Source organism: Pleurodeles waltl, chromosome 10 (genome assembly GCF_031143425.1).
Source record: "Pleurodeles waltl isolate 20211129_DDA chromosome 10, aPleWal1.hap1.20221129, whole genome shotgun sequence".
NCBI classification, from domain to species: Eukaryota; Metazoa; Chordata; class Amphibia; order Caudata; family Salamandridae; genus Pleurodeles; species Pleurodeles waltl.
This window is the reverse complement of record NC_090449.1, coordinates 669,783,305-669,798,866: the sequence shown is the minus strand read 5'-3', so window position 1 is coordinate 669,798,866 and position 15,562 is coordinate 669,783,305. Positions and strand designations below refer to the sequence as shown.

Below are 15,562 nucleotides of genomic sequence, written 5' to 3'. Positions count from 1 at the left end.
AAACAGATTGCCACCATGGTGTTGTTAGGGGAGGCGCAGAGCAGCACAAAGTATCTGGCGCATCGTAGTTGATGAGCCACTTACTTGTAAATATGCCACTATGTGTCAATTAAGTTTTATTGCCCACGGCTCATAGCATTAAATATGATTAATACAATCAATAAAGTGTGAAAACTACTCTTATTTGCTCATACTGCCACGGCGGCCAGAAGGCAAACACGCAAATGAGTGGAAGGACAATTAACATTTATTGACACCTGAAAGCCTATTGGCAATAAGGCTATTAGCATTCAAACCACTAACCTGATCCACCACATGAAAACCAGGAGTCAAAATGTCTCCTTGCCCGTTCGCAATGTTAAGAAGATGTATGTACAGTTGACCTGGTCTGATCTGTGTGACTGAATCAAGTGATGAGTGATTTAATTTGCCAAATGTGCCTTTAAGCATCTTGAAATTCCATTGGTATGGAATTATTGAGAACCTGTTGTCAGAGACCTGGCTCTGACGTCTCCTCTGTAAGTGTTTAGTTTTCATGTGATGAGTAAGAACACATCTCTCCTTGAAGGGAGCAGCTTCAATTGCAATCTTCAAAGTTGTCATTTGTGTGTAATTTTAGTAACAAGTTCTTTAACTGAGGAAATACTTAACTGAATGTGTCTAACTAACCTACCTATAAAAGGGTGGTAGGTTCACTAGTATATGTAATGGATCCAGGTCGCATGCATACTTACAACAATTTCTGGCTCATAAGCAAACAGCACTTGACATGCAGAGACTAGCATCACACATTGATATTGAAAAAAAAAGCAGCAAATACCAAAAGGAAATGTGTGGCTAACTAAAATTCAGGACTGGTTGATGGTTTTACATATGAAATGGAGGCACTCGGCATCACTCAGTCACCTGTTGAGATAATCTCTGAAATATAGGTAGACTAGAGTCTCTGTCCATCACACGTCACCATTACCAGCAGTAATCAGTAGTTGGTCAAATGCCAGACTCACTTGTAGTCGGTCAGTAGGGCTCAAATGGGGCAGTCACATGACAGATTTGTATCTGAAAAGGTGAGTATGGTGGGTTTAAATTCAGTCAAATGTGAATCCTAAATTAGTTTCAGTGCTGGCCACAGACACCCATGGGCCAGTTATGCTTAGGCAGGGGTGAAAAAGTATGTCAGATCTGCATCTGAAAGGGCAATCGAGGTGAGTCAGTTTGTCTTGTCCCACACGCTCTCGTCCATCTGATTTACTCTGCCACAGCACTACAGCATTATATGTCGAAAAGTAAATGAACATGAAAAAGCAGAACAGGGGCATTGGTAGAATACATTTTCATCTTGAGTATATAAAAGGATAAAATATGCTTATTTTTCCAAAATTAATATTTTCTTTAGTCAATCAATAAAGAATGTAAAAGACTAAGTACACCCTCTGGGATATGAATCTGTAACCAATAGGGTACACACCGAATTGTCTTCAGTTGATGACTCAGTCCAATGAGGCACCACCCTTGGTATAATGCTATACTTATGACACATCAAAGACCTCTACTCATAATATATATCTTACTTCTATTTTTAAAAAAAACCTGAGTTTAGACCTTAATGGTTTTGTTGACATTTAGGTCTAGTGGTGATTTGTTTACTTGCTGATTTTATAAGCCCTGTAAGCAAACAGCCCAGTAGTCCCTGTCTGTTCCATGTCTCTGCTTTATTCTCCCATTGAACATAGAATGTAGACAAACAATAGTTTTTAGGAGGGTGGAAGCTCTGAAGATGATGTTTCTCCCATTTTTGTCGTACTCCAAACTATCCTGTTTTAGTTGATGTGAATATATGTCAGTCCATTTCAAATGGTTCATACGCCTTTGTTAGAAGAAAATTAGTAAATGCTCCTGTACCTATTTGCTCAAAATATTGATGATGAGGCAACTAGTGCAACTTGGTGGCGACATATATTGGGGGTAGGAAATGTAGCTTCAGTCTTGTCTTTTGGAAGAATTAATTTGACTTCCTAGAGCAGCTTGGGCACTGGTCTGATCCATTACTTCTTGGGGCAGCATGAGGCAGAAATCATGATCAAGATTCTTGAGAAAGCTGAACTAAAGCAAATCTAAATAAAAGAGTATAGAATGGAGTGTAATGTCAACGAGGACTGTGATCCTTAACCAAAACACTTGATCAAGCTCAGGTATGGACAATGCCACTTTTTAAAATTTCTTCTCAGTGGTTCTTCCAAGATATTTTAGTAATCACTCAAAATTAGCACGTCTCTGGGTGTGAAGGTAACATTTTAAGTAGGCTAACTTATGTGCACACAACCTGACTAGATCCTTTTCAAAGGTAAGTGTTTGAAAATTGTATTGCTATAGACTAAGAGGCTTGAAAATAAACCTATGTGCCTCTCCTTAGCATCTGTTAGCCAGCTAAAAATAATTTTGTTGCTGTGGCTATTTTACAGAATTTTGAAAAAGTATGCTTCAGTTGATACATTTATGTGTCATTTGGAATATTATTTTTACGGATATATTGGTCTTCGTTTATTTACCTTTTCTTGCATGTTGTTTGTTGTTTCTAACATCCATTGCTGATAGCTGGGTTAAGATCAGAACTGAGCCAGGCTACAAAAGAGAATATTACAAATATTAGTGAGACATTACAAAATGGGAAATAGAGTTATTCATGCGCCATATCTATAGTCAAGATAGCTGAAAATTCAACACCTCTGCCAATGCTCATGCCTGTGAGGAATTGGGTTGCTGGTTCAGGGGGTGTGAACCCTTCTCAAGCAACAGCTCTTGTCTGGGTGAACCAAAAAGTCACTAAAAAAACCTGTACTTAAACCTCTGGTGGCTTGGCACAAAATCAGTCATTCCTCACTGAGTGGCATTGTGTAAAGTATTTATGCAGCGCACAGACAACAAGAAAGTGATAACTCAACACAAGAAAAATCCTGCACATGACTGTAGCAAAATAGAGTGGAATGTAATACATTATTTGACACCAAAATTACAAAAATCCAATCAGTAAAACCGCAGATATGCAATTTTAAGTTCTAATGTAAGTGTAGCATCTAAAAGCAGAAACAGCCACTCACAGTTATCTTGTCATGCTAGGCCTGCACAAAGTCACAAGTTAAGGTAGACCACAAACAGGGACCAGCTTAGTCCCACTGAGGGTTATACCTTATGTCCTTGATGCAGGGTATTGTTTTACACTGCAGCGGTCCAAAAGCTGCAATGAGAGGTCCTGTATCAAGTTGAGCCACACTGTGTTGGTTCCTTTGAGGAGCTGTGAGGGCTGCAATGTGAGGTCCTGCATTGAGTTGTGTCAAACCACGTAAGTTCCAATGAGTCCACAGATCAGGTGCTATAAGGTCCTGCGATGGAAGGTCCTCTGGCGCTCTGTGTTTAGTTTCATTGCACTGTCTTGGTTCTGAGGGAACCCACAATTGGGCCAGGAGAAGTACACTCTGATGCCAGCCAAGGGCCCAGGACCTGGGAGGCACCTCTTGAGGATCAGGTCTCACTCCAGCAGAGGCTGGCAGCAGGGCAGAGGCAGGTCCATTTGAGACTTGGCAGCCGGGCGGATGAAGGACAGGTCTCTGGAACTTGTTATATCAGCTCAGAACAGTAGGTCAGGCAGCTAGCCCTTGGAGTCACTCGGTGGTTCTGGGTTCAAGGAGCAGGTCCACTCTTCCTTCTTCAAGCAGCAGACTGCAGGGTGGTCATTCTTGCAACAAGGCAAAAGGGCAGTCCTTCCAGCAGCAGGGCAGCAGAGCAGTCCTCCTTCTGAGTCCTCCACAGGTCCAGGAAGTGATGTGAAGAGTGGGCCTGAGAGACCCATTTTTATATCGGGTGGTCCCCCTTTGAAGTCAAAGAAATCTCTGGAGTTTGTCCCCTCACAGAGGTGAAGTTCCTGCTTCCATGCCCTAGTCCCAGTCTCTTTGTGATCACAATAGGCTAGTGTGAAGTTTTTTGTGTTTGAGCTGAGGCAGTGTCTTTAGAGTGCAAGTGTGACAGGGGACAGCTGTGCCTCCCTCATCAAGTCCAGTTGGCCTATCCTGCCAATACTCAGGTCCTCTATTATGTGGCTGTCTGGGAGGAATACACAAAGGCCAACTGCCCACTTCGCCTAACCTTGTGACCCAGCAGCAGGCTACAGGTACCAAATGTTTAGGGCAAGAAAGTCCCAACTTTGTTAAATCAACATTTTCAGAATTGTGACTTAAAATCTGTTTCCAATAAAGACATTAAAATTCCTCAGATACCAAACATGAGATTCCTGCATGCTCCCACACAAAAGTAATCAATTATTAAATGTAATAAGGTAATCCAATGTTGTCCTATGGGAGAGGCATGACTTGCAATAGTGAAAAACAAATTTGAGAATGTGTCCTAACCAAGACATGTGAAAGTACATGTCCAACTTTTTAAATTCAATGCACCTTCCCTATGGGCTGTCTAGGGCCTACCAGAGTGGTGACTTATATGTATTAAAAAGAAAGAATTAGGCCTGGCAAAAGCTTTATTTTGCCAGGTTGAAATAGCATTTTAAAACTGCACACACTGGCATGGCAGGCCTGAGGCATGTTTTAAGGGCTACTTAGTAGGTGGCACAACACATGCACCATGCTACTAGCAGTATTTAATTAACAGGTCCTAGATTCATGTAGTAGCACTTTACTAGGGGCAAGTGAATTAAATGTGACAAATGGGTGTAAGTCAATTTTACCATGTTTAAAGGAGAGACCACAAGCACTTTAGCACTGGTTAGCAGTGGTAAAGTGCACACAGCCTTAAAAGCTAACACAAATGGATTCAGAAAACAGAAGTGATGAAGACCAACAATTTGTGGGTGACCCTGCAGAAAAGGCTAAGTCCATCAATGCCATAATGGAAACTGTCCTAAATAAAAACAACAATGAGCTGAAAAATGCTGAAAGGATTTTGGGAAGAATACATCAGTCTGTATTACGGTTAAATGAAGTTTGAGATCTGGAAGAAATGGAAGGAGAAATACACTGTGAATGCACATGAACCTCCAAACAGTCACAACAGATCAATAATCTTTTATTAGCAGTCTTCAATCTAAAAAGAAGGGCCCTGCAAAACAGATGCTGATGTCTAACCTCAAGCTTTCACATGCTGTGCATTATTCCACCATCCAGTGCTTGGGTTCAAAAAGCATTCGGGCATCAACAACTGGTGTACCTATTAAGATTTAATGTGACATAAAGCAGAGGACCAAAATGTCCCTCTGTATGACACCACTTTGCCTTAAACTGACAAAGAGTATCACATCATCCATAGTCAATGGTTTAGTACAATGACAGCTTCTTAACTCCACTTTTATGTACCTTGAAGATGTAAACATCTTCAAGATGCATAGACGTGAAGTTCAGTAAAGGCAATGTGTACTTACCTATATAAACTGACCATCTCGATAATTTTGTCCTTGGTATTTTTTACACAATATCCTGATATCACAATAGTTTGCAGTCAGTATTAAGGGGGGGATACCTACTGAACAGTTAGGACAGGTATTAGCAAAGGAAAAACGCTGATGAAACATATTTTTATGCTAATACTCACACATCCTACAAACTTCTAAAGGTAAAGTGATGCTAAATAAAACATTTGCACAGCATGTGGATCTACAATGGGTTGATGTTGCACAAGAAACTCATCGTTGGCAATATTTATGCAGTAGGAGTCTAATCAATATTCTCATAAAAGGCACATGTACCAAAGAAAATAGAATAATTTCAGAAGATGTAAATTATTCTATACCAAGCCGGATTAATATACTCATGCAAACATAAATAAAAAAGTAATCTACAAATTATGGTTTTGCAGTAGGGCAATAAGGGATTTAAGATCACTATCATCATGAGTCATCTTGACTCTCGATATGGGTAATGCGAAAATAAAAGTTTATTTTTCGACTTGGTCTTCCAGGCCCAACTATTGTAGGGCAGAATAATGCACAGTATTATTGTTTCAAGGTACAAAATGATTGCTATAGATAAATAGTTGTTTATTTTTTGAGATACCAGCTGAGAACATGACTGAAATATTTGGCACAGTAAATCAAGACGGCCAAAGAGGAAATCTCCAAGCAAGTCCAGTAGACCCATTGGACCCCTTAAAACTCTCAGAATCACATTTTAAAACGTACTTTAAGCCCGAAAATAGCTCACAGTATGTAATTGGATTTGTGATCCCTTTTCACATTGTATTATAGTAGTGCTCAAATTCTGCCAGTACTAAAAGGTGCATATTTTTCACACCAAAAAGCTTCTTTCCACTTAATAGGTAAATATAAAGGTAGTTGGATTTAGTGTCCAATTCATATAAATAGAGAGAAATCATAATTTTCCTTCTTTAGTATAACTGTTCTAGGGGAAGGACACTAAAGAACCGATTCACAAAGTTATTTGCACTTGTAACTGGCCTCTATAATTTCCATGTGCATGTGACTTGATTTACAGGTTGAATTTCACTATTCTAGTTGAAAATTGATGAGCTGGCTCTAGTAAATCAATCTACTCATACATAATATTACCCCAACATGATATAGAGTTTTAGTTAATATTCTCACTTGATCCAAGAGTGAGCGTTCAGGGTGGGGAAAGTTATGTGCACCTTCAGCCTTGTGGATGTGTGCGCATACACAAAGGGCCTCATTACGAGCCTGGTGGTCACTAGACCTCCAGACTCACGATGGTGGTCGGCCTGCCGCCAATGCAGTGGTCCGACCGCTGCATTACAACCCTTGCAAATGGGCTGCCAGTGAACCGCCAGCTCAGGATGAGAGATCCCAGCAGTCTGGAGGTTGGTGGTGGACCTAATCTGCCAGGGCAGCGCTGCAAGCAGCGGTGCCCTGGGGATTTTGACCTCATTCTCCGCCAGCCTTTTCATGGCATGGGCAGTACAGGGAACCCCCTGGGCAGCACCCTCACAATGTTCACTGTCTGCTCTGCAGACAGTGAACATTGCGAGGGTGCTGGTGCAACCTGCTGGCTACAGCATTGCCGCTGGCTTGATTACGAGTCGGAGACAATGCTGTAGCCTGTTTCCCAATAGGCCAGCTGGAGGAAGCTCAGGTTTCTACCTAGCGAGAAACGCCTAATAACTCCAGTGGGCAAGTCACAATGTACGTGGAGGCCACCTTGTCAGGTGTTTGGTGGACGGGCTTTCCCATGCACCAAACTCAAAATAGGGCCCTACATGTTTATCTGTTCATTCCACCCTTGCAACCAGTTGAAGAGGTTTTCCTATTAAGAGCATGAGTATGTCTCCTTCTAGGGTAGGAACAACCCCCAAAATTAACAGGAGTGTAGAATAAGAAGTTTCCCCATGGGGAAAATATTTTCCAGTGGAAGAATGAACAATTGAATAGCTATAATGAATACTAATCAAGCTTTAAATAGTAACTTAAGCTTTTCATGCAGAAAATGTACCAGTACTTCTCAGAGTAGGCAATTTTTCAGCACCATTTCAAAGCAGTGCAAAGTGCAAAAATGGTTTGGAAATATACTTATATGCTGTGTGCAGCAATAATTTGTGAACATGATGCAATCCACAAATTTTCAAGACTTTGTTATTTGGCAAGAATATGTTATTTTGCTCTATTGCTTTTTGCAGCAGTCAGTGCCAGTTTAGTACATCACTTGTTATATTTAATCTATCCAAACAAAAATAGGAACATTTCATTGTACTGCACATAACAATAATGTAAGAAATTGCGTTATTGGTTGTGGTAGGCGTAACTCACGTAATTTGCTTTAGCATAATTACTTTGGCATTTAGTGCTCTTTTCTTAATGCAAAAATGCTCCCTTTTATCCAACATGGACATAAGGGCTCATTTTGCCCAAAGAAATAGTGCTAAATGTAACACAACATGAATATCAATGTGATTTTTCCCACAAAGTTACTATTAGGATTTAGCTCTATCTTTATTAATGCACAACAACACAAGCAGCAGCCACTCCCACTTGCTAGATTTGTGTATCTGTACTTATTTATTTATTATAGCAGGGGCATAATTGCATAATTATTGGTAACTCCATGTCAAAGAGTGACATGGAGTCACCAAAATCACTCTAATTACTCTGGCGTACTTAGAGTTACTCCCTGGCCTAGTTATTAGGTGAGAGGGGTGGAAAACCCACTCAAATAATAAACACAGTCCTTGACAGGATGAACCACAAAAGCTCCTAAAAACACCCGGGCCTAACTCAGGTGTATTTAGGGACAACATCACCAACAGCGAGACCCGCAACATAATGGCAACCATCCATTCAGGAGCACCTACCAACCCCTGCCTTCACCACATCTTCAACTAAGCCAGGAACATCATCACACCCAAAGTCCGGCATACCATCAACCGCTCCTTCGAAACTGCCAACTTCCAAGAGAGTTGGAAACACACTGAGATCAAACCTCTTCTGAAGAAACCCACTGCGGACCCGACAGATCTCAAGAACTATCGGCCCATCCCCCTGCCTTTCCTGACAAAGTCATTGAGAAAGAAGTCAACAAACAACTCACAGCCTTCCTGGAAGCCAACAACATGCTGGACCCCTCTCAGTCAGGATTCAGAAGCAACCATAGCACCGATACCACCCTCCTCGCCGCCACAGACGACATCCGCACTCTCCTCGACCGAGGTGAGACTGTCATCCTCCTGGACCTTTCTGCTGCCTTCGACATAGTTTCACACGACATGCTACGCAACCGTCTCCACAACACTGGCATCCGAGACTCAGCTCTGAAATGGCTCTCCTCGTTCCTTACCGGCAGAACATAGAAGGTCCGACTCGCCCCCTTTCTCGCAGAAGCCACCAAGATCAGTCCCACCCTCTTCAACTTCTACATGACCCCACTGGCTGCCATCATCAGAAACCACACACTCAACATTGTCTCCTACGCTGACGACACCCAACTGATAGTCTCCCTCACCAACCAGACCACCGCCAAGAACAATCTCCATGAAGGAATGAAAGCAGTCGCCGCCTGGATGAAAGACAGTTGCCTCAAATTGAACTCGGACAAAACAGAAGTCCTAATCCTCGGCTCCACACCCTCCGCCTGGAAAGATTCCTGGTGGCCTACTGCCCTCACAAATGCCCCCATCCCCTCTGACCACGCCCGCAACCTCAGCATCATCTTAGACTCATCGCTCTCAATGGACCAACAGGTGAGCGCCGTCTCATCGGGTTGCTTCCACACCCTGTACATGCTTTGTAAAATTTACAAGTGGATCCCTACCGAAGCCAGAAGAACAGTCACGCTGGCCCTCGCCAGCAGCCGCCTCGACTACGGCAATGCACTCTACGGCGGAACCACGGCCAAGACCCGAAAAAGACTACAACGCATCCAGGACGCCTCTACCTGTCTCATCAAGAACGCCCGTTGACACAGCCACACCGCTGCCCTTCTGAGAGACCTACACTGGCTGCCTATCGACAAGAGAATCACCTTCAAGCTCCTGACCCACGCCTACAAGGCCCTACACGATGTTGGACCAGCCTACCTCAACCACAGACTCTCCTTCTACACTCCCACCAGACAACTTCGCTCCGCCGACCAGGCCCTCACCAACATCCCCCACATCTGGAAAACCACAGCCAGAGGAAGATCCTTCTACCACATTGCCACCAAGACCTGGAACACCCACCCCATCCACCTCAGGCAATCCCCCACTCTGTCACAGTTCAGGAAGGACCTCACGACCTAGCTCTTCGACTGATCCTAAGCACCCTTTCTTCCCCCCAGTGCCTTAAGACCCTCACGGGTGAGTAGCCACATTTTACAATCGATTGTTTGAACACTCTGGTAGCTTGTCTCAAAAGCAGTCAGGTTTAACTCAGAGACAATGTGTCAAGTATTCATGCAGCCATCAAACTGTAAAAAAGTGCAAACACAACAAAACAAAGATCCTAAACCAATTTAGAAAAATAGTGTAAGTTTTCATAAATAAAATGACACCAAAAATCCAATCAAAAGTAGCAAAGATATCAGTTTTTAAAGTTGTAGGAGAAAGTAACACTAAAAAGCAGAAAGCTTCACATGCTGTTATCTGGCTGTGCTAGACTGGGGTAAAGTCACAAGCTCAGGCTGACTGAGATGGAGTGTCGGCCAGATACAGGGACCAAATTTGCTGACAACGTACCTTCTCAAGTCTTTGTGAGGAGCTGCAGTTTGTGCTGGTGGGAGCCACGAGGCTGTTGATGGAGGAGGTCATTGTCAGCGAGAAAAACAAGTCAGGCATTGTGGACTGTCACAGTGGTAGCATGAAGAGCCGGTTGTTGCTGGAGCTTTGTGTTGGTGGTCAATGCGGGCTGCTGCTGTAAGAGACAATTGCAGATCTTGCTGAGCTTTTGTGTCACTTGCCATGTAGAGGTCACGGCCACGAGGAACTCAAAACCTTTGTATCTTCGCCTTGAGGTCATAAGGAGTCTACTCTCTGATGCCAGCCAAAGGTATAGGACCTGGGGGCAGTGCTTGGGGATCAAGACTCACTTCAGCAGATGCCAGCAGCAGTGCTCAGGGAGGTCCAGGCAGGTCTAGGCAGGCCCAGTTGAAACGAGTCAGCTAAGCAGTTGCAGGGGAGAGGGCTCTGGAAGCTTGTTGTGTTGCTATAGCTGAAACAGGACATCAGCCTACTGACCCTTGGAGGCACATCTGGGGAGTCTGGGTTTGAGGAAAACAGGTCCTATCTTCTTTCTTCATACAGCAGGCCATTCCTTCTTCTGAATCTTGCACAGGTCCAGGACTGTTCTGATGAGATGTTATGTTCTGAAGAAGTCTTTTTTATACCTGGTGCCAGAAATTGTGTGGGGGAATTCCCTGGCCTACCCCAAACACTGGTTCTGGTCAGGTCTTCTCCTTATCATGGTCTTGGCTCCAAACTATCTAGGATTACAAAGGCAAGGGCAGGCCTGGTGTCAGGTTCCTTAAAACTTCAGCCTCTTTTATGCCTTTTCTGGAAAGAATACACTTCCCACCAGAGGAGAGCTATTCGCAGTCATGTAACCTTTGACACTGGTAGAAAGGCACATTTTGTTTAGGCACAAAATGCCAACTTCCCAAAAGCTGCATTTTTAGAATAGTAACTTAAAATCTGATTTTACCATTAAAGATGATTTTAAATTACAATGTATCTGGGTGGAGGCAGCATTCCTCTATCTAGTTCCAAACTGAAGTTACATTTTAAATGTAATAAGGTAACCCAGTGTTAGTCAAGGGGAGTGATAGCCATACAACAGTGAAAAAATACCTATAGGATTTTTTCACTGTCAGTACATGTAACATTTAGTTCAATTTACTAGAGGGCTGTAAGTAAATTAAAAGTACTAAATATGTGTGGGACATTTTTTACCATGTTTTCCAGAAAGAGCACAAGCACTTCACCCCTGGTAAGCGGGGTAAAATGCATAGAGTCCTAATGCCAACAAAACCATGTTCATCAAGCATAAGGGGTAAAGGCAAACGATTGGGATGTTAAGTATGTCAGGTCTATCTACTAACTGCTGGAAAAAACAAACACAATACTGTTGTACCGTTGACCTACATGTTACATATTACACTGTTTTTTGCAGAAATTAAAGAGCACTGCTCTCTAAACATAAATGTAGAAAAATATCACATAATTCTCAAGATATAACATTGTGCTACACAGGGCCAAGTGTACAACTTTACAAAGTAGTGCATGTAATCGCCTGTTCACTTGCTAATTAGGCTGTTATACTTTTTATTTAGTAGAAGGATTTTGGTATCCACTCTAACACAATGTTCTTGGAAGATGCAAGTGTAGTTATTCCAGGCCTGCTTCTGGGAAGCTCCTGTAGGGATTTGGCATGTGGGAAGTTGAATTGCAGATTTTTTATACCAATTATAAAAATGTTGACGTTCTTGGCACAAGCACACACACACACTTACACCAATTGAAAAATGTTAACGTTCTTGGCACAAACACACATATATATTTATATATAGCGACAATAGTCTAAGTCAGGTAAAACGATGCCTAAAAAGTGTTTTTTGGCAAATGCTAGACTGCAGTCCAGCTTTTCTATTGCTTATGGTATGCACTATTTGAAGCACAATTAACATATTGCAAATCATTCCTAAATTCCTTACCTTCATGTTGTGGTCACAGTCACCGCCTTACAAAATCCGAAGTTCTCGCAAAATGTGCATTTCGCATGGTGCAGACATTGTGAGGCACTGTTTTAAAATAATATTGAGGACATTGCAATCTTGTGTGAATCACAAGGAAAATGGGGGTGTCAAAGAAACATTCCAGCCCTTCTTGCAATCCACATGGAAATAAGTGTGTCAATGATTTGGGGCTCTTCCAGCAGTCACAAAGCACTGAAAGATTACGAGCTGCTCTTCTCAGTCAGTAACCATTCACTTAGTGTAAGTTTGCCCTTAAGCAACAGCTCCACAGTGCAATTTTCAGGAATGGGCAAAAAAGGGTATCTAGAGGACATGCATTCCACAGAGCATGCTTCTCTGATGCGACCTTTGTAAAAAGACTCTTTTTTGCCATTAAAACAGCTTCAGAACTGGTAATCATGGACTGCTGTCCCACACATGCCTCAATTTCTGAGTTCACGGATGGTCACAAGGATTCATAGATGGGATCCTGCTTCATGAATACTGATGATTCAGAATTTCTGTGAATCCTTACTGCTAGTCTCTTTCACTATACCAAACTGACACACCCACCACTGCGCAAAAAATAAGGAAGATCACATTGCGGATGATGTGCAAACGCTGTCCTGTGATGCGACTTGGCCAGACTAGCATTTTGCTTCACATGCTATCTGAAGAAAATGGATGGAGATGGTTCAATAGAAGCACAATCAGCGTTTTGGGTCAACTGAGTCAGTGACTGTTGTACTTTATCCACTGTTAGACTCTCGATCTCTGACCAGGCCAGAACTACTGACCCAGTTTATCCAGTACAATCCAGTCCAATCCAATCCTGGCCCACTTTAAATGCAAAGAGACTTTTTAAAATTGTCAAATAAAAATCACTTTGCAAAATGAGCCAATATTATTTATACAGCTTCAAATGCACAAATGAAGTCTTGAAAAGTAAGCTCGATCATTGGATTTCCCTCTGAATGTGTGTACAGATTGAACCCACATATATTTTTTGGATGAGGTCAACTATCAATATATATGAAGGGGCACTTCCAAGGCCTACATTCGGAGGCTATCCAGCAGTTCCCATGAATATGCAGCTTGCCACCTTATTGCACAAGACAAACCCTTTTCAGACAAAATGGATTACTTTGCCATGGTCATCCATAAGAAGACATAGCAGTCTAATTGCACTCTAGAAGTAGCAATGCAAGGATGTGCTCTTAAACTGGCTATGGAATTAGAAAATTACACACAGGCTTAGTTCATAGATAATTTCGGTATATGACAGTGCAAAGCCCCTTGCTTTGGTGTGGGCATGGCTTGAATAGCGACAAATGCTTATTAAACATGTCTTTAGCCTTATGGCACTCATGGAAGCTAAAATATAATGTGCGTGCTTTATAGTATTATTATGATTATTATTATTATTATTATTATTATTATTATTATTATTATTGCTGTCGTTGTTTGTGTTGTTCTCTTGTCGATGTTGTCATTATTATTACTACTATTGTTATTATTTGTATTAGTATTAACAATAAAAAGACTACTACTATTACTGATAATAAAAATAATAATAATAATAATAATAATAATAGCTACTATCATTATAAATACTAGTATTTTACTCCTTTTTCTTATTGTTTTTGTACATAACACCAACTACCACAGATGTTGCCTTGTCACTGAACTTTAACTAACAGGTATTTCTATGAACTGACTTAGTGGTGTAAATTTTATCAACTCTGGAAGAGGAAGATAAGGGTGACGTGCTGTTTTAATAAAACGGTGAAACGATTCTCTGCAATATCACAATGCATTGTGAAATTTCCTGGAAGATAAAAAATAAATCTATATATTGTGTTTCAGATTAACCAATTTGTCCAATAAAATTTTTATTTGTTTATTTTCCAGGTTGGCTGTCAAACTATTATGGTCTTTCTTCACTACTGTGCAATGGCAAACTTCTACTGGTTATTAGTTGAAGGACTTTACCTGCATACACTCCTTGTGGTTATATTTTCTCCTAACAGACACCTCATGCTATACCTTTTCATTGGATGGGGTAAGATATTTAACATGTTTTTGACACACACACACACACACACACGTATATATATATATATATATTTTTTTTTTTTTAAGTTGTGTTAACAACATCTTGTACCTAGTGGTGTGGAGTGCTTGGTTATCTTTGAAATTGGTTTAGATTTTGAAATTTGTAATAGTGTCCTGAGATTGTTTGAAACAGCAAAGAAAGACATCCTGATGAATTTGGCACTAACTTACTCTGAAAACAACACCTCTAAAATAACACTTCGCAGTTAATAGTTCTAAAAATGGTGAAGTTTCCAAACTGTGTGTTCACAAAATATATTTAAGTGTGGGCAGTGTGAAGCTATAATTGCTCTATGTGTTAAGGGTGTGCTGCACAGAGGTTATTATTTGGGGGTTGTGGGGTTAGGAGTTAAAGACTGAAATCGGAATATAGTTTAATAGTATACGGTTAAATTACATTGGGTAGGAGTTAAGGATGATTGCATGGTCCAGAGGCTTAAGAGTTTGAGTTAAGCTTGTTTGGTATAGGTTTGGGGTCATGGTGTTGGTATGGAAGTTAAGAAATTATGGTTAAGGAGATTGTGGCTGAAATTATAGTGTTATGGTTATAGGGTGTGGGGTCTAAAGGCTAGATGATGAGTGTAGGGTATATGGTTAGGAACATTTGGTTAAAGATTTAAAGGATCGGGATAAGCATTTTGTGTATATGAATGACTAATGATTTCAAGTTTAGGGGCTTATGATATAGGGTTACCCTGTTCATTACATTGTTTTAGTATCACAGCTCGAAATTAGATTTTTTAAGGTGTGTTGATGAGAGTTAGTTAATAAAGCCCTATGTGCACAGGAAAGAAAATGTGAAGTTGTGCTTTTCACAGTAACACTGCACTTAATTTATTTAAATGATGCACACTTCACTTTAGAAGTGATGCATTTAGGAGTGCTGAAAACAACTCAATGTTATTTCTCAGTAAAAAAGATGAATTGAGGGTCTGGCTATGATGAGGCTTTGGTGAGACATGTCTCCCATTCCTCTGTAATAGTATGCCCATCCTGAGGGCTTTTTCCTCTGGAGAACTCCTGGGGGTTTGTATGAAAGTTGTGCAGTGGAAAGCGCAGCACCTACTACAATCGCAAAAAGAGATTGAAGCTGAAGTGAAAGAATTTGAGTGAAATTTCTGACTACAGGCACCTCTCAGTGGTGTGAAGAGATGGCTACAAAGCTGTCCAAGATGTGGCAGAGTTCTGTAGAGCATTGGGCCAGGGTCTGTAGGGCTTCTTTTCTGGAAGGTCCTAATGAGTCTGTTGTGTTAAGCGGGACCAAAATCAGTCCA

General features: G+C 41.3%; 1 protein-coding gene across 1 annotated transcript in view; it reads left to right on the top strand.

Moving 5' to 3' along the window:
- Positions 1-15,562, top strand: part of VIPR2 (vasoactive intestinal peptide receptor 2) — an 880,953-nt gene that overhangs the window by 703,687 nt on the left and 161,704 nt on the right. Inside the window, exon 7 of the mRNA XM_069211169.1 lies at positions 14,085-14,235. Coding sequence (XP_069067270.1) covers positions 14,085-14,235 — 151 coding nt within the window. The remainder of the gene's footprint in view (positions 1-14,084; positions 14,236-15,562) is intronic.